At 41.0% G+C, this 27,915-nt stretch overlaps 1 protein-coding gene across 5 annotated transcripts in view; it reads left to right on the forward strand.

Annotated features, from left to right (window-relative positions):
* The window catches only part of LOC141789549 (discs large homolog 1-like protein), a 134,519-nt gene that overhangs the window by 41,943 nt on the left and 64,661 nt on the right, over window positions 1–27,915 (forward strand). Inside the window, exons 1-2 of one of the 5 annotated variants that reach the window (XM_074669016.1) lie at window positions 107–306; window positions 6,446–6,568. The exons of 2 other annotated variants lie outside the window; for them this stretch is intronic. In XM_074669016.1, coding sequence (XP_074525117.1) covers window positions 148–306; window positions 6,446–6,568 — 282 coding nt within the window. In that variant the 5' untranslated portion in view covers window positions 107–147. Of the gene's footprint in view, window positions 1–105; window positions 307–6,445; window positions 6,569–13,737; window positions 14,939–27,915 lie in introns of those variants that run through there. 2 more of the 5 variants (XM_074669018.1, XM_074669017.1) reach the window with 2 other exon arrangements.

The following is a 27,915-nucleotide window of genomic DNA, read 5'->3' on the forward strand; positions in this document are numbered from 1 at the left end:
GGAGGGACCCTAGGAAGGGACGGAGGGACCCTAGGAAGGGATGGAGGGACCCTAGGGAGGGATGGGGGGACTTTGGGGAGGGATGGGGGGACTTTGGGGAGGGAGGGGAGGTCATGGAGGAGAGAGGGAGGAGGTTACAGTGGGACCATGGAGAGGGACAGGGAGCGATCACTTGGGAGGGATGGATCCCTGGGGCGGCGTGGTGACCTGCGAGGAGCGGAGCTGGTTCAGGTGGCGGAGCGGCAGCTGTCACAGATTCAACATGTTCATGGATACGTCACGCACACACACATCACGCCCGCTCAGGTAACCAACCTCTGTGGATTCAGCTTTTCCACACAATCACACACAAACCAACACATGCCTGTGCGCTCTACTTCCATGTCAATCTGTTCCCCATCACATGTGCTTACTAACACTGTCTACCTGTCTGTCTGTGTTTCAGACACACACACTCTGCCTGAGGCTGCTTGTGTGTCTGTCATTCATACGTCAAAGTAACTCCGGTGACAAACTCTGTGTGTTTGTACCTGATATTATCTCTGTTCTAGGAAACCTCTTGTTCTTTTCATGGTTAAACCCTGAGGCTTGTTGAATCATGTTTGATCTCATACATTTTTCAGCCGTATTCATGCATAATTGAACTTCAGTTACAGTTTTGATCATATTTGAAAAGACAGCAGAGCTTCCTGCAGTGTTTACAAATTATTAATATTGTAAACAACCTATTACCAGCAGCAGAAGAGCGGAACAGATTGCGACTTGCTTGTTTTTTTGTTTTTCTGTAAATCAATTTGGGAGCGAGTTTCAATTCTGATCCCAACTCTGTTTGAACACGACTAATCCGTTTGGACGGTAACATTTTGTGGGAAATGTAAGTACAGCCTGGATTATGTTTTGTGGGAATGAACAAGACGCATTACTTTCACCGCAGAGAGTTCACATCCTACATGTGGTTATGTAACAGTAACAAACACTCTTTGGTTAAGATTAGGAGCAGATTGTGGGTTTTTGTTAAATATTAATTTGATAAGCACTTCCTGCCTCATGCTTCAAGTCATATTTTACTGTGTGAGCTTTTGTTTACCAGTCATTAATCCTGGTCTCTCTGCACACCAAAAGAATAGAAAATTAAGCTAACTAAGATAGTTGACCCTGCCGTATAAGCTCTGACTTTATCCAAACAATAGTGTGGATGTTATTGACTGTATATTAATATGGACATCACTCCTTCTTGTTCTCTTATTGGAAAAAGTGAAGCCAAAATACCACTTGAACAGAAACTGATACTGCATTCAAGTGACCAACTTCATACACCTCCAAACAACCAAATACACATTTAAAGCGTCAGAAATCAGTACAAATGTTACAATGACACAAGGTGCTGCTAGAGACAGTCAAATATCTATTCAACACAAATAACTCAGAACTGGCAAAGTAGTTCCAAAAATGTTTGGATGCTGTGTGACAAAAAATACTTTTTTAAAACCATAACGCAATTATATATGTACAGATTTTAGAGTAATATGTGCTGCAACACACTTTTATGGGCCTGAAAAATTTCAGTAAGATTAATAGTTCACATATTGCAACAACATGGCTCTGATCTGCCTGCAGTCCCTGAAAAAAACATGATGGGCAGCGTGAAAACAAAAATATCATCCCAAAAGAGAAAAGAGGACCTCAGAACTATTTTACAACTGAAATCCTTTATCAGGCAAGAATGGGAAAAATATTTTACTTTTCCAAACTTCAGAAACTGGTCTAATTCAGCCCCAAACTTTTTCAGACTGAGAGGATACAAAATGTTGATAAACATATTCTATCTTGTTCTGACTTATCTGTGTTGCTGGCAAAACAATGAACATAAATTTGTTAATTTATTTTTAACATTTGATATGATATGGTTGCACTGTTTTCAATGAAATCAAGGGTTTAAGTAATTTGAAAACCATCACATTTATTTTATTTTATTTTATTTTTAAATTGGGGCGTAAATACTTTGACAGGAACCATGTTAGAGAATTAGTTATATGATGCGCTATATGGCAGAATGTAAAACCTAGCTAGTCACCAGGGGGTGTGCAAAAAGTTTTGGCTTTGCTTTGCGAGAGCTGTTGTTCTGTCCATTTTTATACAGTCTATGACAAAAGCACCACAAACTTAATTTTAAAGAGCAGAATTTTAAATTAAAACTCAACCAATCAGTAATTTCCATAAACAAAAATTCCTTCATGATGGTGTTCTAAATATTTTGGTGTCTGTTTTTTTGTTGTGGTAGACTTTGGAGTGCAAAAGATGCAGGACTTGCTGAGAAGCATTCCCAGAGCCCAACAGCTTTTATCAGATGAATTGAAGAGTCTCACCAAACACACTGAAACGTATGTGTGCATAGAAATAGTGTTAAATACTGCATTTGACGTAAAAGATACTAACCAAAAGCCAGCTTTATTGATACAGAAAATGATATAACCAATCTCAAAACCCAACAGCAGTCACTCTGTCATCATCTGCTGACAAGGTGATTTTTATGCCTTTGGGAATTGAATAGCACTTTTTCAGTAAATCAAGTCGACTGAAGCCGGCGGTTTTGAAAAGAACTTTCAGGCTGTTCCATCCTGTGTTTACACCTGCAACATAACTGCTGTCATTTCTTGGTTTATTACATCCCCTGTGTGAGCATTCAATCATCTGTTTCAATAACTGGTAGATCTCAGTTCAGTAGTAGACACACACAGAGGCTTCTGTGCTGGCTTACTTCAGCAATATAAACTCCAAAAGAAACCGATTTTCTTGTGATTTACTGGCAGAGTGGGGGTCTTGAGTTTGCAGAAAGACCAACATCATAAAAAAAGAAAAATTGAAAAAGTAAAAAGGCAAAGTTTTTGAGGAAAAGGTAACTTTTAAAATGCTTGTGCTAACTTCCAATTGGCTTTTGCAACACAGCAGATTTGAATTAATTTGTTGCACAGCTTAAAGTTTCTGATGTAGAGCAGTTTATCAGCTAATCTTGTTGAGGTGACTATGACATCATCAGATTAACATTGATGGGAGTTGGGTTTTCCTTGCAGCAGTATGCATTCCTTCTGCTTTTGCTCTCCATTGGTAGATACTACTCAGACTGCAAAAAACCAGACACCAAAATGTGGTTTCCAAACGTGTGTTTTGGTTTGTTCTTGTTTTGCGATGCTTATGACTACAATTTGATAACTGATTTCTTTAGCTGAGGAACTCTGTGGCTTGTTTGAGAAACTTTGGAACTTTTGAACTCAGCTAATGACTCGTAAAATTATTATGAAGTCGAGCAAAACATACAGTTTTCTTACATATAGAGCCTTAAAGAGTAGTTAAACTCATGAAGAAGTTCATTCATTTTCTTCAAACCGGTCCAAACTACCATATCTGAAGCTAATGGCGGTGCATGGAGGTTTTTTTTTTTAGGATGTTAGTGATACCTTCTTTCTGAGTTAGAGTGCTGTCAGGAGCGGGGAAGCCTTTTCACTCCAGCTCCAGAGTTAAACAGGTCTTTTTTGGGCGTACTTAGAAGTCAAGTATACGGCCTGAATTTGCCTTTATGCACAGAGCTTTTCTTTGTATCAGGAGAATACTTTTGCAGAAGTGTGTGCATGTGGGGACTCAGCCGAACGATGTCCCATTTTTTAGTAATGAGGCCCATTACTATCTCTGTTCTGCACTCAGTCTGCACCCGTCTGGCTCCCTCTCCCTCTCTGTCTCTATCTCTCTTTCTTTTCCCCTCCACTATCGCTCTCACACACACACTCGTCATCACACAGCGTGGCCTGGGAATCTTTTTATTTTGGCTGATTTGGCTGTATCCGTCTGCAGATTACTGCGTCTGTCTCTGTGTTCTGCCTGCACACAATTTCTGTTGCATGCCCTCAAATAATCACACACTGGTTTGCCTGTCTGGATGTGAACACACAGTGATACACACCTCATTGTGTCCCATCATGTCTTTGTTATCTTTTATTAATGCTGGAATTATATGAATGCATTCTAAATTGTAGGCTGGAAAAGCATAATAACTGTGCACATGGTCTATAAAAATCACACAAGAATATGCAAATTAAGGGAATAAAAACTTCCACTGCCACTTTAAATTACATGGCACTAAAGATGGTGATCAAAAGAGCCCAGTTTTTAGCCCCTGGAGTCATTCCCTCAATAAACCTCAGTTTTTTTTACAGCTCAAGAAGATCTTAAAACAGCCGACACATAAAAATGGTTTAAATCATAAATTCTGGATGTTTAAATTTTAAAGAGTCTCCATTTTTGTCATTTCCAATCTTCTTCTGTGCATCATATCCAAATGATCTGCAATCATTTCTAAATCCAAGCATGAATGACCATCAGTTAATGCTTCATTGAAATCGTCTGTGCAATGGAGTCCTCTCATATGTTGGCAATAGTAGTTTGCTGGGTTAGTTACGACAGCCCTCAGCACCCTGCGGGCAGTCAAAGCTGAGGAGTGTGTGTCTGTGTGTGTGTAAGTGGTGTGTCAGTTCCAAGTGTTTATACGCTGTCGTTGGTTTGTCTCTGCGATGACTCAGCTGTCACTCACTCTCCAAACATCCAGCCTGCCAGAGAAGCCTGAGCTTGACTAAAGCTTCTTCATTTTATCACTGTGGTGGGAGAAATGCTGGTGTGTAGCTCCATCTTGTGGTTAATGTCACTATATTGTTCTTTATGTGTCTGGAAGAGCATCTTAAGACATTGAGGCTGTGCTCCTTGTTAGATCCCATCTTCCTGCAAACACCTGATCATAAATGAGCTTCATTTCATTAGTCATGTGTCTCCTGGCTGGTATCCTGTGACGAGGATCCTGTGTTTTCTGGTGACTTTGGGTGTTCAGGTTATTTTGGGAATCCCTCCTTCCCAAATACTGTGTGTGCATGTGCATGTGCATATGTGTGTGTTTGACCACAGGTGCTGGATCTGGCGTGCTTCTGTACAACAGATGGAGCTGCCACCTTGGTCTCCCCATGTACATGTTCCCTTCTCTTCCTTCCCCCGTCTCTCCCTCTGTCTGTCTGTCTCTGCCGTCCTTTCTCTCAACCTCTCTAACACACACACACTCCATCACTGACACACTTACATTTCTTGCTCCTTGTATTTTTTGAGTGCACTTTTGTGTTTCATCTCAGTGTAACATATAAATGTTTCAAAGAGCCAGAAATGTAAAAATTGATTTTATGTAACATTTTGTTTCTCCATTTTTTGACAGTTTTGTCATTTTCAGTTCTGAGAATGAACAATTTTCTAAATAAGACAAATAAAGTAAAACAAACATCATGCCAGTTGATTACAGCTAGCAGTGGCTAACGTTAATATCAAAATTTGATTTGGCTCTCAGATGGAACTGAAACATCTATTTTGAAGTTTCCTCATCTTACAGGAGAAATTGTTTAAGTACACACAGATGTTTCAGGGTCTAAATATGGCAGTATATGAAGCAAATACTTTGGATGGGACAAGCTCAACCAATATCATTTCCTAGGGCCAATACTGATGCAGATTTATTAGTTGTTCATGAGACCAAAAAAAAACAATCTGTTAAAATGTACCTTTTGGACATTCCATCTAAAAAACAGAGTACTCCATTAGCAACTGTCACACATAAATATGTAAAATAGTAATTGAGGTTCCTGACTGTGAGCCCTGTACACATTTTACCAGGGATAGGCCGATTATCGGCCGGGCCGATTATCGGGCAGATATTTGGCATTTTGAGGCATACCGGCATCAGCCTTTTGTTTAATCCGACAGCCAATACAAATTTAAAACTGCGTTGTTGCGGCTCTGATGCTGCCGCTCCGCTGTCTGCAGCCACTACTCAGTCCTCAGCACTGTTCCACCCACAGTACCATCTGATTGGTTACAAGCAGAGTCATGGCTCGGGAAACAGCCAATCAGCAGTGCAGTTATTACAGTTATTGCAGTTAAATTGAAACTTTGGAAAACTTTGTTTACTGTAGAAAACTTTAGCTATCTATTTTTTTTAAGTTTTCATTTAACTTAAAAAACATGCTGCTAAGTCTGGGAGATATGAATGACCGGCCAAAATTTCAATACTGGCCTCTGATAAGTGGTTGACCACTACTCCAAATACACAAAAAGAGCATTTCACAGCCAACACTGCAACAACAATCATCAAAAATTGTTAGACTATTTATCTTGACTTCATTGCTACTGCTAGAACTACCTTCTGTTTTTTCAATGAACCATTGTCTGAATATCTGAGTCATATAAAACAGTGGTCATTGGTGTCAGTGGCCAACTACTCAAGCTTTAAAACCAGTGTCCATCAGAAATAATATTCTGAAAGTTTTGCAGCCAGGCAGTAAGAATCAAACAACAACCCACCTTTCATGCTAGTGTGCCACAGCGTGCTTGTACGGTGCTGAGCTCTGTCTGTACATCGTAGGTAGAATCTCCTGACGTTCCGTATGATGACGAGGCGTGGCCTCATCCAGAGGGAGAGAGGCTGAACGAAGTCCCAGCCCCGCCTTTCTCCTCCCTCTATCCACAAAGCCACGCCTACTACCAGGTAACCCTCTCTACTGATCCCGTTGCATGCTTTCACAGCTTCGTTCTGTTGTAATATCGTCTTTGTTTTGGTTTGTGGTTGTTGCTGACGTGCAGGTTATGAGCATGCAGGGCTTCCTTTTGGCTTTATTTGTTTATTTGTTGTCAGTGCGAGTTTTACAGATCCCCCAACTTCTTATACCTGTTGGAGTTTTTTCACTTGAAACACAGACATTGAGCTTAAATACCTCACAGAAAACTTTTATGGTGTGTCATGTAGCATTTTGGTATCGGTACATTGTTCAAGGACAATTTTCCTGCGTCAGAGGTCTCAGTGTGTGTATGTGTATGCGCAGTGTGTCCTTTTTGTACCTTGTATACACATCCTCAATCTGGTGGTGAAGAAATGCTACATGCATCATTTTTAAGACACTGCTTCTGCTGCATGCTTACTTTTTTTGAAAATAGTTCAGCATAAGTTTGCTTTCCTGGGACCTTGTGTGCACTTATCTTCTCATGCCAGGAAACCAAACACAGCTTATGTTGCTCTTTGAACTCCATGCTTTGCTTCTCTGGAGCAAGCTAATACAGAGCATAAAGTGGTGCTGTGGAATTATGTTTAACATGCTAATGCTTGTTTGACTGTTTGTCCTCTTTTTGGATTGGATATTTATAATCTGCCTGCAAATTTATTCATTTCAGAGTGCCCTTTTATCATATTTGTCACGCTGTAATTGCACTGTGTAAACTGCAGGAGGCAGCACAGGCAGGAGAAAAACCACAGCTGCATGCTGCCTTTGTAATATAAGATCTGACTGAGGTGAATTTATCAAAGTGGTAAAAAGGGAGCATGGTGACTGAATAGTGTTGGTAAAGTGAGTCAATAAAAGAAATAGAAGGGCTCATTGTTATCCGCATTAACATGTGAAACACTTTGGGGTAGAGTGGAGAGGAGAAACAGCCAACACTGCAGCAGTGTAATTGACTCTGCTTAAATAAGTCCAGATAAAATTTATATCTGCTGCAGTAACAGGATGAGGGGAGACAGTAAAAAGTGACTTGCATTTTTCTCCATGGCACACAAACAGTAGCACATACACATACAGTCCACTCAGAGACCCTATAGTGCCTCTTAGTCATTAAGCTAATGCAGATAATTAGGAAGGAAGGAAAGACTGAGAGGGCCAGGGAGCAGCGAGAGATGGGATAAAGAGAGAATTACAGGCAGGCAGACACAGAGAGAGGGGGCAGATTTGTTGCTGGATTTTAATCATGCTGTCAGTCAGCAAAATCACTCCTCCCCAATGAATCTCCTTCCCCTCCTGCTGATACAGTAATAGAAATCAAGAGTCAGTAAGACCCAAACCCAGGCCATACAACAAACCTTTTTTAAATCACTTTCCCAGAGTGTGATTATTTTTAGAGGTTGTGTCTTTTACCCTGCTGCATGGATTATCCACCTTTTTTTTAGACTAGCACAAAAACAGCCTGTCCCTTGAGGAACCCTTGTGGTACCTGAAATATTAAATGTTTTTTCAACTAGAAGCAGCCTCTGAGACTGAAAAATGAACCCATTTCTGAAAAAAAAGACTGCAGTTCCTCAAACTGTCTCTTAATGCTGGTTCAAATGAAACTCAATCCCCAAAGAGCCAATGGTAAAAGCCAAACTTCACAGCTTTTACTAAAAAAACTGAACAAGATTTAAGCTTGGTGTGATGGACACTTATGGTCTTGTGGAGCTATTTAGATTATTGTAAGATTTTAAGTTGTACAGTATTAAGTGTGCAGAGATCTTCAAAGCATCATCTCAGCTCCAAAACATACAAGATTATTTTAGCCAAAATTAGGGTTGTCAGTATTGACGTGTTAAGGAAAATTAACGCATCATGAAAAAAAAACACCAACTTTTGTGTCACTTACAGAACACCAAGCTCAGAGAAGTCCAGACAGCTCAGTTGATGAGACGTGCTCTTGGGCCATGTCCTAGCAGGGTATTAAGGAAAATGCATATATTTTTATGCGTTTACGCCTGTCGTCTACACGAAACCGCAGTTTTACGTCATCGAAAAAGATGTTTTCTAAAACCTCCAGCCAAAGTGGAGATTTTGGAAAACTCTGGTTTCATGGTTTCCTGTAGACGCCGGTAAACAGAGTTTACGGTTCTTAAACGTCACAGCTGAATGACAGGAGCTCATTCTGGTTGGCTGACACGGGTTTTACGTCTAGAAAATACTGCCTATAATTGGTTTGGCATGCCTCAAGCCGCACTCGCTGGCGGATTGACCCGCTGCATGCGGACCGAAGTATTTTTAAAAACGAACAAGGGGGGGATATTCATTTTTTAAAATACCCGGCTACGTGTGGACATGGCCTTGGTGTCAAACAGGTGCGGCTACTTCGACATTTGTGGCCAACCGCATCACAAAACCTATCAGAGCACATATATAATGTTTGAACTGGCACGGACCAATGAAGATGTGATGAAGCCAAACCAAAGGATGCCAACTGCTTGACAACTGATTGCAAGCCAACCAGCATTATGAAAGATTTGGATCTAAAGTGGACATAAAAACTGTTTTGAAATGCAAAATAATAGAAAATAGATAATGTGGTGAGTCGTGAGGAACTGCTAAAATTTAGAGATTAATCGTGATCTTAAAAAAAATCATGACAGCCCTTGTCAGGAGGAAAAAGATCTTTTATACAGTCCTTTTTTCAGCCACAGTGTGGGCGAATATTGCAACATGTCCTTGTTGCACTTATACAAACCTTCCGATGCTTGGTATTCGATCATCTTTTGGTTAAGCTGGAGATCATTACAAGGTACATGAATGCTTAATCTTTTGGGAAAAAACGCTATAATGTGAAAGATGGAGCTCAGTGCAAACACATTCTAGCATTTTTTAGCTTTGAATTAAAGCAGTCATAAAATATGTTGATATGCAAAGAAATCAGATGCTTTGTTTGTATATAGCTTCTTATTCTTCAATATAAAACATGCTTCTGTTGGGCAGCAGTAAATGACCTATTTTTAACACAGCTTGATCCTTATTAACAAATATCCATCTCTCTATAGCTGCCAAGTTTTCAACAATGTTAAAATGTAAACAACCAGTTGCTAACTTTGCTTTTATAACCTTTTCTTATTAAAAAAGTAGCCCATTTTATCATTTTAATTTCTGCTGCTTTGAACACAAAGTGGAAAGAACTGTCTGTGCTGCATGACTAAGGAAATCATCCAGCCCACCCACAAACATTTTCTGAGAGGCTTAATATTTGCCCCGGCCGATTGAAATACTCCTTGTGCCTTAGCTTTACTTGGTCTGCAGTGCTTTATGTCTACTCCTCCATATGCAAAGTGTTTACCAGGGGAGCCTGACGTCGCTCTTTAAAATGAGCATTACCAGAATCTGACGGGATCTAATGGACGGGCTGGGGGGGAGCCAAAACGGTTAGGTACCACTGGAATGGACCGCAGTATAGATCTGTATGGCGTCTGGTTTACAGCGCTTCCAGCTGCTTCAGCCTCTTTCATGGGACACAAATCGGATATTTATTATAGCTTTATTGAAAGCTATGTTCAGGTTAGATGAGAGCTAATGCACAATGACAACAAAAGTCAGTTATGTTTGTGTAGAAATGTGCAGTTGTAGCCCATGAAACACTTTCTATGAATCTGTGTTCAGTATTTACAGTCACTTTTAGATTCAGCAGAGATTAACTCTCAGGTGGATTTTATGTCCCTGCATCCTCAAGTATCTGCATCGTTACTGGGTTACTGTGCCAGACTATCTTGTGCACTGGGACTTATAATAAATAGGCTGTGGGTCAGTTCGTGGTGGGACCAAAGCCAGCTAGGAGAAAGAGCAGATCAGTTTAAAAAGAGGAGCTATTTGTGTGCTAAGCTATCTCTCAGTAGCCAAACCTACCTGTGGAGGATGTGAGGGCAAAGTTGTCTCCCTCAGTAGTTTAACATTAAACATGTATGATGTGTGCTTTTCTTTAATTGGCCCTGAAATATTGATAAAGCTGGCATTCACTGGCTGACATTTGACTGGAGCGAGAGTAAGAGGGGGTGGGGTGGGCTTATGAAGGCTTGGTGGGTTGTGATGTGGACAGTGTGTCAGTGGATTGTTGCTGTGTCAGCTGACATGTTCTGTATTGTGTTTTGTTATGGTGGCCTGCTGCAGACACACTGACACTGAAGGTTGACTGGCAGATGCTAATGATATGTTTCAAGAGCTGTAATTCATGCTAGCCTTATGCGGGCGGTAATGCAGTGCTCTACCACCCTGTGTTGAATAGTCCATTTTTCCACCATATTACTTTAGCCAACAATTACCAAACAAACTAAGCGTGTGTTTTTGGAGGAGTAGGAGTAGTTAGGAATATCATTGTCTGAAAAATGCTAACTTGAAATATTATTGACAACTTTCAAAACCTGGAAAATTGAAGAGACATTAGTGTGAAGAATCAATTCACATCTATTTGTGAACTGCTAACCTTTAATGGAGCTCCATTATCAGCTAATTTCAAGATAACCAGCGCTAACTTTGCTAGTAGCCTGATATTTACCAAAAGAAGGGAACTCCTAACTGTGAAACATAGGTTGTTTCAAGCTTCTTCACTAATGTTAACATGCTAACACACCAAATTACCATGTTACCATTATTGTTGTGAGCATGTTAGCATACTTTGGTTAGCATTTAGCAAACATTTAGCTTCAAACTTCAACTGGGTTTTTTTCTGATGCCCAGAAATGTATCTTAGCATAAAATTGTTGCATTAAGAAAACAGTTAATTAAGAGTATAAAACTGTACCAAAACTGTAAGTAATTTCTTGGATATAGGTTACAGCCTTCGCCATGGTGTAGACTGTTGACTTTATGTTGAACAAAATGTATAAAATGAAGTGTTCACTGACTGTGAAGACAAAAGACAAAGAGCTCCCTCTACTGCCTGGCTTTAGGTCATAAGCCCTGTGTCTCTCCATTGTAAAAAAAAAAAATGGCATGAGGGTCAAACTTGAAAATTAAATGGTTTATTGTATCCGTCATTGTTGTTATTTCTCATTTTGCAGTTTTATTCCTTGTCAAATTTTCAGATAAATTAAGTTTTATTTATTTATTTTTCTACTAGTAGAAATATGATTGATTGGTAGCTCTTTTGTTTAATGTGGGCTCTTGTCAAGTTTTCTGTCCCAGACTTGCAGAGAGGAGGCGAAACAGTGAGACAAAACCAACAAATACTGGCACAAGAGTCATAAAACTTCAGCCATTAGAGATAGGAACCTTTTACTTTGAAACCTGGCAACCTGGCAATCCATATCGGTACTTAATGGTTCCAATTTTCAGTACTTTTGTTTGTGTTAATGTGGTATTAAATATTGATTTGTTAAACAAACTCTAAAAGATTTTCAGTTAAACATGTTTAATCTTCAAATTATAACCTTGCAATGCTGTGTTCATGTCCAGCATGGAAAATCTCCTACTCTTCCACTCTCTCACAGTCACCAGGATGCGTTCGGCTAACTAAACATGGTATCATTTAACTTTTTGTGAATCAGTACTTATAATAATATGTGGACTGTACTGACCCGAGGGATCTCTGACGTTGTACCTATCATAAAATAAATGGCGGTTTTGGCTTCACACCTCACAGTTGGAATGAGGCATGTTGGTCATACCCCATATAGTCATTTTATGGAAATGCAAAACTGCAGTTTCATCAGTTTGCACTTTGATATCTGTAGCCTTTGCATTTGTTTATGCAGATAAGCCAGTAAGTTAAATTTTATGGGGAAAAAAATTAGAAGCAAGATTTTAAGATTACTATACATATATTAGTCTTAAAATCCTGCTTTTAAGTGGGTTTAAGCCATATTCTTGTGACACTGCTCTGGAAATCACTTTCACTCTCACCCAGTCACACAAGAGACAGGGTCTCTGATGTTAAGTAAATAAACAAAGCACAAGAAGTCCCAGTGACATCTATTCAGATCTTAAAACAACACATTAGTCAGCCAGTGCCAGGTGTATTTCAGGACTCGGAAAGCTGTTGCCATAGATACAGTTCCCAGGGAAACACAGGAAGAAGCTGTGACAGGGGTCCTGCTCCACCTGTGGCTAATCCTCAGAGGAGAGCTGTGCAGACTAACTGTATGTCTCAGACTGATGAAATGTGCGGGGTTTGATGTGTGGGAGTGGGTTTGTTAGTGCAAGCAGGGTCAGACTGGAATACCTGATGGAGCTAGCTACACACCAGGCTAGCTAATCCATAGCATGCTAAAGCCTAGAGGCCTTTAAGCCATGCTTTAGAGATGCTCTGAGGACACTTCCTCGCCTGGTCGTCTACTTTCTCCTCTCCTCTTCTCTTTTTCTTTCAACCCAGTCAGCGCCCAGCAACAGCCTGTTGTTTTCCATTCTGGAGTTGGTCCTTGTGTGTGTGTGTGTGTGTGTGTGTTTATATCTGTGTGAGCATGTGCATCTTTGTGTGTGTGTGTGAGCATGAGAGAGAGTGTGTGGGAGCGCTTGGTGCTGCAGTGTCTGGAATCAGCCTCAGGAGAAGATCTCTCTCCAGCACCAACACACACACACAAAAATATACACAGCACACCAGGATGTACACATAAATAAACAACAAATGCAGGAGCTGATTCATACATACACATGCACACACACTCACACACAAATAAGTACACACACATATTAGAAGCAGACCTGTTGGTACCGTGCCTCCGAGTGTATTGTTGTTACTCGGTGAAACTGGGTGAACGTCTTTCTCTTATTTCACTTTGCCTCTCTCTGTCTCTCCCACACACACACTTAAGCGCACCTACACACACACACACACACACACACACACACACAGAGCCATGTTATCTGTCTAGCCACCGTTAGCATTCGATTTCTACTTCTGTGGCAGTCATCTGTTTTCAACCTCCATAACCTGCAACAGGCATCATGTTTGAGGTTGTGTATATGTGTGTGTATGTGTGTTTGAAGAAAGGGGGGGTCTCTGTTATGTCATTGGCTGTCTGGAATGTAGTGGGCGGGGCTTGTACCAGTAATGATATCTGACAGTTAGAGAGAGAGGGAGAGGCGTCGGGTTGCAGCTCCATTAAAAGACTGGAGAAGACAATTTGCTGAAAGACAAAAAGAGAGGGGGAGAGAAGAGGTGTGTGTGGGTGGGGTGGACTGAAAAAAAACACAGAGGGAGAGAAAGAGAGACTGAATAATGTACTCTACTGAGCGAGAGAGACCAGAGGAGAGAGGGAGACTTGGAGCGACATCACAGATGTAGGAGGGAGGGGAGGAGAGAAACAGAAGAGTTGCAGAATGATTCTTCCAACCATCCACCTACTTCAGATGCTCTCCTCCTCCTCCTCGCTTGCATCCTTCCATCTCTCTACTTCTATCCATCCCTCCCATATTTGATGGGAGCGCGTGCAGTGACAGCAGGGAGATTGACTGGTCATCTCCTTGGACTGGAAGGAGGGAGGAAGAAGAGGTGGGGTGGAGAAAAAAGAGAGAAGAGAGTGAACTCCCTTAAATAATCAATCCTCATATCCTGTCATTTGCTCAGCCCACGCTCCCACTCAGTCTCTTCTGAGGAGAGGAAAGAGAATTTGGACTACAAGAGATGAGAAGGTTGGACATTTCTCCTGGATAGAGAGAAGATGGGATGAAGGAGAAATGGATGGACAACAAAGACAAGCAGGCTTATGGATTAACAAGTGTGTGGATGTGCAGCGAACCTGATGGACTGCCTGATGCTCCAACTCTAAGAGAACTCAGTCTACCTGCCCGGTACTTTCTACCTCCTCCTCCAACTCCTCCTCCAGCTCCTCCTCCTCATCTCCCCATCTGCCAGCTGCTCTCTCCTCACTCCTGAGGGAGCTGACGAGAAAAGAAAGAGATAATAGTTAGAGAAGAGGAGACCAAATTTGGAAAAACAATTGCAACAAAATCCTCAGCTGAAGAAGAGAAAGTTGTTTGACAGCGACACACAGGAGAGAAGAAGAGAGAAGGAGTGACGGAGGAGAGGAACTAGAGATGAAGCAGTGGAGGAGCGCTACAACATGAACTCTTCTGTCTAAAGGAAGGAGCAGACAGCGGAGACCATGAACTATATTTTCGGAAACAACACCCTGTACCCCCGCAGTGCCCGGGTAGGCGGGGCGTCCGGGGGTCAAGGGGCGGGGCTAGGAGTCAAACAGAAGCTGGGACCCAAACGGGGATCCTCTGAGGAACTGGCACCACCCCACACCTCCTCCCCCTCCACCTCCTCCCCTGCCTCCTCTGTCCCCTCCACCTCCTCCTCCCGCTGGCAGCAGCTCCTTACGTTCTTCTCCAGGAGGAGTGCCTTCACTGACTGTATCACTGCTGGCCAGGTAACACACACGTCACGTCATGGTGTGTGTCTGTATGTCTGTGGAGGGAGTGCTTTGTGCTTGAGGGGTGGGAGGCTTGTAACTCAACCTGGGGTTTTTGTTGTGTGTGTGTAGGTGTGTAGGTGTGTAGGTGTGTGTAGGTGTGTGTGTGTGTGTGTGTGTGTGTGTGTGTGTGTGTGTGTGTGTGTGTGTGTGTGTGTAGGGGCTGGTCATTACATTAGCAAACATTCTCTTGTTTCAGTTTCTTGGCCAAAACAGGGAAACAGGGAGGCATTCAGGGGCAGCAGGCAGCTTTTAAAATGAAGTTGAAGCAGCTCTCTGTTTGTGGTGGAGATTTTTGATAACGTTGTCATGGAAATGAGCCCTGGCATAGTGTATGAGACCCAGAGAGCCAGTGTGTTGCCATGGCAAAGCCATCATTTAGCTGATGATTGTGTTTGCACCGTGCCAGCCCAGTGGCACTAGATGCTTTAAGACCACACTGAAAGAACAATATTACTGAGGGAGGAGAAGACGTGTGGCTGGCTGATTAGAGAGGTTACCTTTGTTTTGTTTTTTTATTTTTTTGTTTTATTTCTGAGCAGTGAAGCACAGGAATCCTGAGTTTTAAAGATAACATAGCTCTGAATATTTTTAAAATATAGCATGAAGCAAACGTTACATATTTAATGCATGCACACATGGCAAACATAGCCATGCAAAGCTAACGTGTGTCCCCTGGAGAAAAATGTATGAACAAGCACCACCGTGATAGAAAAGTAATTCTAAGATTGAAAGGACAGTTTGTGGACAAAATAGTGTTGCTGGAAAGCAAGATAAGTAGAGAAAATATTCTTCCACCAAGTTCCCTGAAGCTGATCTTCATCGGGATGAAACCTTTTATGAACAGTTCCTACAAAAAGAGGCCCAACACACTGCAGGCTACACACTGTTACACTGACTGCTGAGTAAGGGATATTGTTAAACAAATGGATGTAATTAAAATCGCAACAGGGTGAGAGGAAGGCCAATGCCAGGTTTTGCCTCAAGGTCCTGTTCACCCTGAAGGGAATCCAATGTGCATAACCACCTGTTCATGATGCATAATCCTCAGTCCTTAAAGGCAGAAACAGTGGGCCACAAATCAGACTAAAAATTGTTTATTTATAAAATCAGTCCCTCCCACCCTGTTGCTTTAATGGCTAAGTATTTTTTATTAGCCTACATGCAGGGTGAAGTTGAAACATTACCCTGTTTTTTTGTTGTAATTTACATTAAACAGAATGTTCCATAGAATGTAACATCAGACAACAAGACGGAAACTTCTTCAGGAATATTTATATTGACATATCTTTGCTTCATTCAGCTCTACCTCTTATCTGTCATATAGAACTAATATATCTTTTAAAATTAACAAGCCAGATATCAAAGCTTTTAGCATCGTTGCTGTAAACTTATGGTTTAGGTTCCTTTGTTGACAACTGCAACTTGGCCTGGCGTCTCCAGACCCATCAGCCAGCAGCAGCAGCTCACATATATTTTCACTGACGGGTGGGTCTGGAACCGCCATCACTGTGAACAATTTTCTTAAGAGCTTGGACATACTGATGCAATCATAGCTCGTCATATAGGAAGGGGAGGGCTCTTTGAGATGACAACTGCTGCTTTATCTCTTTTTAAGAAAAACAGACAGGATGCCAGCTTCTGCAGCAAGATTTAACAACTGATCAGATCCATATTCTTTCCCCAAAGCTGAATCTCGCTTACTGAGGGGGGTCAAGAAGCTCCTCCTCATCTGCCTCACAACTCACAGCTGTATTTATTTACCAACTCATAAGTCCGGTCTGAGACTGAAGGTAACATTTTTGCCACTGTGATAACAGGCAGGGGGATGAGTCAGTCACCTTTTAATGGGTTGGTTTGATATGATGAGTGTGATCGAGTTATAGCAGGCATCACTTTCACTGTTAAGAATTGATAACTGTTGTTTTGGGTTCTGGATCAGAATCAAGTATTTCACACAACCAGGCAATAATAATTGCATCATTGTCTCATTTGAAACCATATCGTTCAATCATTCAATCAGTCAAATCATGATCATTATTTTATTATCATACTGTTTAATCATGTTATATCCTATTAAAATAGTCAATATATGATGTTTATGACAGCTACATTAACATGATAAGTCACCATACCAGAAAACCTCTGAATGATCCAGTAGGACAAGAGTACTTCGTAGAAGTCTTAATGCGATGCCCCCTTTTGGATTTGTGAAATACAAGTCACACTTTGTCAAGTATACTAAACTTCAATTTTTATTTTCCATCACGTCAGTAAAAAGTTATCTCATCATGTTCAAATTTTTCAATCTTTAATCAGAAATCTGCTAAACCTTGCGTACAGATGCACAAATAATCACATTGGTCTGTTTCATGTATGCAACAGCCTGTTTTATAATTTTTCCATTTTCATTCTAATTGCAGGCCATCTGGCTGTGTGAGATGTTTATGGTCTTGATATTCATATTGGATACTTATATTTAGGACACCATGCCTGGCAACCTGCTCCTCTGCAGAAAAGCTGCCTGAAATCTCAGCACATTACAAAACTGCTGCTTTGAGCTCATCTGATCGGCCATTATGGAGTCCCTCCCCGGCTCCATCTGCTGATTCTGGGTTCCAGGAGTCAGAGTCAACAAAACTGAAAGAAGAATTTGTTCTACAGGCTGAAGTTTCTCTTGTAATCACAGTATCATCAAGTGTCTGAAATTTAAAGCAATATTCCACAAGAGAAACTCCTTTTGAGTTTTCATCAGTACAATTCAGTTTAATCCTTGATGATGTAATTATTGAGATGGTGAGTAAACCAGATTGAATGCATTCAGTTGAAACAATGTTGGAGTTTCTCCATTGATCCAAACATTTGATGTTTTGCCAGCTTCAGGTTTAAGTCTTTTAAATCAAACTAAGACCTCTGAGTCAGATGTTAAATCGGGATAAATCACTAACCTATTTCAGTTGCTCTTTGTTGTACAGATCAATTCTCCAAATTTTCTGTTTAATTTTACTTTTGATTTATAGATCGAAACAAGTTAAATACTTTTGGAGCTGCATATGACAAATTAGGTAATGCCTCTACTTGATCCAAACCTGCATTATTGATCTAAAGCTCCTGAGTGGACTGGGGACCACTCACACTGTCCAGCCCTGCAGCACTTATACGGCCAGCTGTCTGTAGATTTACAGCACGGCCCATGGAAAAAGTTAACCCACCCCCTCGCAGTAATCCTGTTGGCAAGTGATTTCCCAAGGTGTTGCCATTTTCCTGTCTAAGGCACTTACTGCATGACTGATAGGCCATTATACTAAGCAAACACACACACAGCCACTCTCACACACACGCACACAAAACTGCTCATATACACACACACAGATTTTGGACCAGTCCAAAGATAAAGGCTGTTAATTTAACAGTTTGATTAAAGTGGTTTGGAGCTGATTTAGCTGCTTTAGTTGGATTGAAAGTTCTTTATGATGAATTTTATCGCGTGTGCATTTGTAGGATTATAAACTGCAATACCACTGCATTGGTCATCAGAAAGAAAACTTTGTCGGAGCTCTGGCCTCTGGCTTGTCTGGCCATGGTAATAATGACTGGAGAGATAGTTTTTATAGTTACTGCCTCTCGGATCACGGTTTCAACCATGGTCACAGTGTTCTTCAGTAGTTTTTTGGTATTGGATGTTGATAAACTTTGATGTCTTGCAACTTTAAGTAAGATGGTTGAATGAATTAAGATACAGGGGCGAATTAAGAGCAGCAGAAAAAGAACATCAGAACTCTGAAAAAGTTTGATAAGCACAAAGGTTTGTCTCTGTGTTTGTCAGATGATCGTTTCTCCACAGAAATACAACTTAAAGAAAAACTATATCCTGTTGCAGACCAATAGCCACTGACTGTACAGTAAAAAGGATGGTACACCTGAATCCCCGCCCACTGTGAAAAAGTGGAGCCAAAATTTCACCCTGATGGGTACTGACATGTAACACTGGTAGCAAGTTTTGGAGCCATGATTTGTGCAAAAGGCATCTTATCTATGGATGCTGGGACTGCTGTGCCACTCATTTCACACCCCACTGCACACATTTAACAACCCACAGGTTGGAACAGTCCACAGTCAAAGTTGGTATGACCCAAACACTCGCACTTCTGGAAAGTGAAATAAAATCCATGTTACTGTTCAATACATATTCTCTCATGCCCCTCCTCCATGCTAATTCAGTAAAGCATGCTGCAAGAGCTACATTCATTAACAAAGCTGTCAGTCACAGGGCTCCAGAGTGCAAACAATTTGGTAGCATATGCAACCAAAAATTTTAAGAATTCTACTTATGTTTTTTTTGGTTGCACTGGTGCACCTGATGCTGCCAGGTGAAAAGTTGTTTTTTCTTTTTTGCAAATGCATCATCTCTCTGTGTTCTCCTGTGACTGACCTCACACTCAGGAAAGGATCATACCATGGTCTGAACTAATCTAAACCAATAAGAGACAGAGCCCATGCAGTTCTTTTTCTCTGATTGGCTGTGGTCCTGTTCACTAACTGTTCTAAGTTGTACATGCGTTTACAATTCCCAGCTCCCAGCATGGCACACAGCAGAGTATGCCCCGGTGTGCGCACATAAGACACACAGTTACAGAAGAAAATTGATTCCACTCTTACTATGATCATTTACCAGTGTTAACAGATGTGTTATCATCTAACTCTAGATTTTATATGTTGTGGTGATGCATGTGTCACAGCGTAAATATCCTTGGGTTGCGGAGAAAACTTGATCGGTGCAGTGCTCCCACTGTGAAATAACTTGCGCACATTATACATCAGCTGATCATTAATCCTCCTGCTCCCACAGTAGACGCCTTTCTGTTGTCTCTTCAGGGCAGAAGTTGTAGTTTGGCTATCTTTTCTCTCATTCTTTAAAAACCAACAGGAGTTCTCCTCCAGCTTTTGGTAAACAAACCCGGAAACCTGTTAGCTTTCATACTGTCACTAGGTGCCTCTGTGCAGAGGCATAGGTAGGGATGACCAGGGTGTGCACACTTAAACATTATTATCGTTCCTCTTCTCCTGATTTGGAAATGTTTTTTTTTCCCTTCATGATTGGGTTTAAAATGTTCACTTTCAGCTCAGTGAAGCACTTTAAACACTTTTTTTTTTTTTTGAATAATTGTGCTTCAAATAAAGACTAACATTTTTCTATACCTTATTCTTATTTAAAATTATTAACTTTATATGAAGGTCATGGAAAGCAATGAAAAGGTGATCTGATGGCATTTAAGGTGGTACAGTTAAAAATTTGGGTGCACCTTAATTTTGTGCTAGTGCACCTTAAAAAGAAAAAAAAAAAGTTAGGCACACCAATGCAACCAATGCAAAATGTTAGTCTGTAGCCCTGAGTCATTAAGTCACATCTCCTTTTTTAATGTCAAACAACTCATTAAAGCTACACTTCTTGTAAAATTTAACACAAACACAAAAATCAGTGTGATGAGAATTATCACACAAGGCCTGTTGGACAAACACCTGTTTGTTTGGAGTGGTTTTCTAGTTTGGCCCATTTCTCATCTGTGAACAAGGACAGTGTATGCTCTATGACATATGCTGCAACCAGCCACCAGGGAGAGCTCTGGACACTTTGGCTTCTCTTTTGAGGAGATGTTGTGCCTTTCATGTAAATCTTGCGTCCTCAGAAGAAACATTGTATTCATCATCAAACATTTTGTAGCATTGCACGGACTTATCAGCTTAGTGTTTTGATCATGTGGACATGTTCTCTACAAGGGCTCAGGTGAGGTTAGGTGGTTAGGATCATTAGAGAGGATAGAAACTAGACAGGAGAACTCGATTCCCCTGTACACTGGTGTCCACGTTTGGCCTTGTACCATGTTAGGTTTTGATCTGATGAAAATGCACACACATTATTAATTCCCCCCAGATTCTGTTTGGGCTAAAAAATGTGGCAGGTAGATGTCTATGTTAGAGCACAGACATGCTTGCTCAGCATCTCCCCTGGAAAGCATTTCATTGCTCAATCTCTTCCCTTTCTGTCAATAACAGTATTGATGCCTTGAGCTAGTAGCCCGGCAGCAATCTGTCTGCTCCAGTGGCTCCAGTGTTGACTTTAGCTTGTCTTCGGTTTGATTTTCTCCCTTTAGGGACCAGAAAATTACCTGAAGTGATTCTTCTACCTTGTCCCTGCTGAGTCGGGTTCTGCCTCAGGATCCAAGAGCTGCAGAGCACAGTGTAATATCTTATTTATGAGTTTAATATCTCCTTCTTTGGAGTTTCTTCTCCTGGATTCAATAACCTGAATAATAAACAATAATCCAGCTCTTTATGTTGGTTTTAATCCCTTTGTTTTTGTTGTGGACACTTATAGAAGCCCGCTCTTCCAGCCCCCATCCTGTTTCTGTATAATTGATGAGTGGTACAGTAGAGGTACGAAAGTCATCCTGGTCCTTTAGAAAGAGCTCTAAAAGCCTTAAAGAGGTGTTTAGTGGTCACAGGAAATGGAGGTATAGAGGGGGTGGAGTAAGAATAAGACTCTGAGGGAGAGAATTAGAGATTGATTAGGACTCAGAGAGAAACCTGATAGCTGCCTGTTAGCTCCCAGAGGGCGGTGTGTATACATCACACACATTACATTGAATAATAAAAAAAAACCCTAATCGGAAAAAAAAATGAAATCAAGGTAAACCGACTTACATGTAACTTAGTTATGTTTGGTTACATGTTAAACAGTACATGTGACTGGTTTTACTTCCTCACTTTTCTTTTTGGCCCTATCACTTCACTCTTCTTCATGGTGTCTCCACAGTTCTGCAGCAGACAAATTGAGAGAGGTGATATGAATAGTATCACTGATATAAAACACATGAAACAGTTTGTCACAGAAACATTTTGGTGAAAAATTGTTAAGCACAGAGTAAAAAAATCTGCCGTTTTAGCAGAAGCGAGCTATGGAAATGTCATTTATACATATTGGGTCATTTTAAAATGGAAAATGTGTGGGAGCCACTGCCGAGTGCTCCTGTACAATATAGAGTTCAACACTTACACACACCCCCCTTCTGTATAGAGTGGCTCATTATCCCTCCGCTGACCAAGGAAACTTTCCACTCTCCCAGAGCCTCATGGGATACCGCTGTGCATGTGTAGGCTTCTCTGGTTTTCTCGGTTGTCTCTCCGCAGATCTGTTGTTTCAGCTGTGTAACTGGTAAAAGTAAAGTTTAGATTCAGATGCTCTCTGATACAGCACAAAGGTACACCTGCGTTCCAGGTTGGTGGAGGTGTTCTGAGGGTTAGCTTTATTGCAGCAAAATGAATCAGTTGTTGAAATTTAGATTTAGTGAGAGATATTCAGCTGTCTGTAATATCCAAGTCTCAGCAGCAATGACTATGATAAAGCTGAAACATGTGACAGAAAAAAAGCAGGGGAGTGAAGTGCAGCAAAGAGGCTCTGGCACACAACTATTTGATTTGGATTGATTTTCTGTAAAAATAAACAGTTTGATGAAGGAAAAAATCTTGCCCACTTCTTTTAAATCATATTACAAGCATAATGCCTGTAAAGCAGTCTCAGTGGTAATACATGTATTTCCCCTCTTGTGATGCCCTCAGAGAAATTTACAGAATCAGTAGAACAAAGGTTCAAATTGTACTCCAATATGCCCAAAGACTATGGATTTACAGAATAAATGAATTCCTGAGTCATTTGAACCAGAATTTGAATTCTGACTCATTTATAGGTCAACAAGTGAGAAAAAATTCAAACATCAGCCAAATGTCAGTACAGTTTCTATGACACAAGGTCGCAGAGTCTGCAGCCCTCAAAGTCAGATTGGTTTGTTGTGTGTGACTAACATTAGCAGAGCTAGCAACTCTAAACTTTGGTCTTCTTTGCAGGCTAGCATCCATGTACCTGTATAGCTTGGACAGAAAACATTCCTATTATTTTGGGCCCAGAATAACCAATCATTTTTTCAACCTATTAGCAATTCTTCCTCCAACTATCAAGAATAACCCACATTTAAACATTTTAGCTGGTTTAACATGTTTATTTCTTTAAAAGACTAAAAACAGCCTAAGAAAACATTATTTGTGGCCAAAAAACTTAAAAGTTGTCCTCCTCAAAAGGTATGTCAGACTCAGAAGACTTTTTTAAGTTATTTTTGGGGCTTTTAATGTCTTTAATGATAGAGGAGAGGGCAGTGGATAGATTAGGAAAAGGGGCAAGAGTGGAATGGACTCGAACCTGGGCCACTTGCTCAAGAGGGCGCAACCTAAACAGCTAGGGCATCTGTGCCCCAGACTCAGAAGACTTTTAACCATCAAGAACAAATGTGGCATTTTTCTCTTATGGTGCTAAATATAGTCTTTAGGCACAAATGGTTCACAGTTTCTGCCACACTCTCTGTATAGATCATCTGTTGCTGAGTGGGTAGTGTGCAATCAACCAAAGTTAGAGTTGCGTTTTGGGGGATCTTCACACTATATGTGTGAATTTCATCCTCCTGCTGTTTGAGAAAGTATACAAGAGTGGAAAGAAGAGGGCATTCACAGCAGTTGTACAAAGATTTGACCTGCTGAGCTGTGCTATAATGTTTCACTGTACCACATGTTGGAGCAAGTTTTATGCTTAACCCAATGAAAAAAACCTCCAATACACAGAAGTAAAGACATTATTTCTTTAATATTTCTTTAATGTTTTTGGTTTCAGACAGTATGGTGGAGATGTCATTAGTGGGAGGGGCTCAACAAATGTTTAAAACCTTGACCACCAGCATGGTAACCAATAAGCTCCTCAGAGTGTGGTCCAATGCTGCATGGCATCAGCTGTTGTCATGGTGATGCTACTATGCTGATCACCAAGCAGAGTGTGGTGTGGTGTGTGTGTGTGAGTGAGAGAGTCAGAGTTAGGAGAAAGAAGAAAAGTAGATGAGTGAGTGCGAACTTAAATTCTTAATATACTGTCTCACTCAGTGTCAACACACTCACACACACACACACACACACACACACACACACACACACACACACCACACACACACACACACACACACACACACACACACACACACACACACACTTGTATTGGAGCAGTGAGTGCAGCATTAAATTTGTGCTGCATGAGTGTGTGTGCGAGGTGTTGCATCACCTTCTGTGTGTGGGATGAAGCTTGTATATCGGCTCTCTCCCACACACTCACACAGACACACTCACATACTCACACAGACACACACAGACGTCTCCACACAGACACACTCTCTCTTGCCTCTCCATCAGTCTCCTACTTGCAGCCTGTTCTCTGTCTCTGCTGATATAATCAACAGATTAGCTGACCACGAGCAGTCTCTTAATATGACCACAAACTAATGAGGCTGAATACGACACAATGACAGCTCCATCCATCCTTCTTTAATGAGTGCGGAAATATTTGACACCAATGAAGGCTCAACCTCTTCTATACTAACACACGGACACTTTATAAAAGTGACAATAAGTAAATCCAAAACATTCATTTCACATTGATTGGAAATTGGTACTTTAATTTTGTGTAACCAAAAAGATTAATATGTGAAAATCAGTATTGCTGTCCAACTGGGATCATTACAGTGACTGTGGAGGCCATTTGAGTACAGCAAACTCATAGTCATGTTCAAGAAACCAGTCTAAGATGATTCCAGCTTATGAGTACACTGAGGTCATAAAGGGATGGACATAGTCAGCAACAATACTCAGGTAGGCTGTGGCGTTTAAACCATGCTCAGTTGGTACTAAGAGCCCAAAGTGTGCCATGAAAGTATCCCCCACACCATTACACCACCACCAGCCTGAACCGTTGATACAAAGCAGGATGGATCCATGCTTTCATGTTGTTGTTGCCAAATTCTGACCCTACCATCCGAATGTTGCAGCAGAAATCCAAAGTCTTCCGACCAGCGTGTTTCCAATCTGCTATTGTCCAATCTTGGTGAGCCTGTGTGAATTGTAGCCTCAGTTTCTTGTTCTTAGCTGACAGGATTGGCACTCGGTGTGGTCTTCTGCTGCTGTAGCCCATCTGCCTCAAGGTTGGACGTGTTGTGTGTTCAGAGATGCTCTTCTGCAGACCTCGGTTGTAACGAGTAGTTATTTGAGTTATTGTTGCCTTTCTATCAGCTCCAACCAGTCTGTCCATTCTCCTCAGACCTCTTGCATCGATGAGGCATTTTGGCCCACAGAACTGCCGCTCACTGGATATTTCCTCTTTTTGAGACTATCCTCTGTAAACCCTAGAGATGGTGTGTGAAAATCACAGTAGATCAGCAGTTCCTGAAACACCCAGACCAGCCCTTCTGGCACCAACAACCATGCCACGCTCAAAGTCACTTAAATCACTTTTCTTACCCATTCTTATGCTCGGTTTGAACTGCAGCAGATCGTCTTAACCATGTGTAGGTGCCTAAATGCATTGAGTTGCTGCCATGTGATTGGCTGATTAGAAATTTGCATTAACAAGCAGTTGGACAGGTGTAGCTGATAAAGTGGCCGGTGAGTGTATATTCACTTTGGTCAATAGACTGAATACTGTAAATTGGCTTTATACAATCCTAATGCCTAGATTTGAAAAACTATAGATTTGGTGCTATTCTTTGGGATGTGAACGGTGACATTTGAGTGGAAAAAAAACAATCCTGATGTGTCACTGTATGGACTTATGATTGCCTTCTTTAATGATATTTTTCACAAGGTTTAGACAAAACCACAGCCACACTGAATAAGGAAACAATGGTAAGCTGTAGCCTTCATGTTATTGTCATAATTGTCATTTCTCCTCTATTGTGTTTGTGCCCATGATGTGAGCCTGTGGGCAAACTATTGTGTTAATAAAATGAATTACAGAACTGGAGGGGGAATAAATGAGCAGTTTCTTTGTAATGAAGTCCTACAGTCCTGAAAGTTAGTCTGCATAGTTATCAACTTATGTAGTTGCAGCTCCTTGAGTGATAAGCAGAGGGCGGCAACTGGAGACGCTGGCACCGGTTTGTAATTAAGTCATGGAGGAGGAGATCTTGAAGCTGGCAGAAGACACCCAGGTAGAGAGAGAGGAAACAGTGACAAAGTAATTTGCACTGAGACTAAAACTATATCCCTAACAGAGAATACATTACAGCTGAATTACTTTAATCTGAGTCTTTGAATCCACTGTGGGACCCAGACGCTGCCAGCCGAGCTAACAAGCAAGCTGAAGTTTTAAAAGAAGGAGCAGAGCACTGATGCTGATAGAGGACAGAGTGCTGTAGTTGGTATTGAGCCCCTCTGTTAGTGTTAAACTGTGTCCTGACCCTGAGGAAGATAAGATTTCCCTGATTTCCCACAAGCCCTGTCAGAAAGATCACTTCCTGAGGTCAAGAGTCAGCGTGAGAGGAGGACGCTGATCTGAAGCAAACATTGTGCCACTTTTGACCGCACTACTAACTCTGAGCTCCTCTTACAGCATTTAATACTTGTGCTCACAGTGTTAAGAATGGGCCAGGAGGTATTGGATTGCAGTTCATTGACCATTCAAGCAAACATAGTCTGCTTACAAAGATCTTGTGTCGTCTTGAACCTGTGCTTCACATTGACTGCAGAGAAAATCGAACAGAACATTCACATGAAATAGTTGCCGTCTGGTTGGGTTTGAACACGAGGTGTATTCTTCCCCCTTGAGCACAAATTTTGATTTTTCAACCACTTACAAAAAAAGCAAGGCCGATGACTTCTCATTTAGAGGTATCAGCGTGGGCTTTCTTCTTTTCTAGCAGCCTCTGTTATCCTAAACAGAATAAGAAGTAAACATCCTGATATCACCAGAAACATTGAAAAACACAGATCAGATGTATTATTTTTGTTGTTCTAACTCTGTTACGGCCTCCAAAAAGAATTTTTATTGTTTTGTTTTCTATCATTTCATCAGTGGGTCATTTTGACCCGTAGCACAAACTGTCAATTTAATTTAGCAATTCATTTGTTGCCTTCATGAGTTGATGCTTGACAGACACCCTTGATGCATTTTTAATGTGTTTCTGAATTATCACAATCAGAGCCATGTCTAAAGGATGAGGGGTCAGGAAACTAAGCAGAGCTTGGCGCAGAGTGCTGACTCAAATGTTTTCAGAGAAATGTCTTGAGTCTGAAATTCCCTACAGACAACTGTAGTAATCATACGAAACAGTTTGATGGATCATATTGCTTAACTAACACGTCTATAAGGAGAAGTAGATGTGGCTACCAGAATGTGCACTATTTTATGATAGAAGTGTTACTGGAGTATCACATTGCTTCAGCCCCTAACCTGTTTAACTAAGCATCATTAGTTGTCACCATTTGTTTATAGGAAGTCAGATTGTAAAGCCCTGCTGCAACATTTATTCTACTGTTAGTTTGAATTTTGACCCTTTGTTATTAACAATATCTTTGAAATTGAATATCTTTAAAACAGCCAATGATGTTTAAGTCACTTATTCACTTACATTTCTTTTTGGGCCAAGCAGCCGTATTCACTTCTTACCTAAAGTTGATGTGTGAAGACAGATGACTTAGATAAGACTGAAGCTAGAGTTCTCTGGTGTGTTTTTTTTTTTTGATACACCTCTTATTGCTCTGTTGTCTAAAATTAAGATGCTGGTCCAAAACTCTGCAAAGTGCCATAAAAGTCCCAGCAGAAAAAAAAGGGCTTTTAGCAACGGCAGTGCCACTGGGACTTGGACTCCAGGACACATTAGCTCTAGCTTTTTACTCAAGAGGTAAAACAGCGCTGCTTTCGTCTTTAAATAGAAGTGTTTTCTCCTCTTCTTTATCTACCTGGGTGCAAGATATTTGACCTTCCCTCCCCATCATCCCTGCTGCTGCAGAATATTAACTTGTGTGATAAAAATTGATCAAATAGTTGATTTTTGGTGTTTTCATACAATACC

Source organism: Halichoeres trimaculatus, unplaced genomic scaffold, assembly GCF_033239565.1.
Source record: "Halichoeres trimaculatus isolate MK-OKI-2021-1 unplaced genomic scaffold, fHalTri1.1 fHalTri1_scaffold_4, whole genome shotgun sequence".
NCBI classification, from domain to species: domain Eukaryota; kingdom Metazoa; phylum Chordata; class Actinopteri; order Labriformes; family Labridae; genus Halichoeres; species Halichoeres trimaculatus.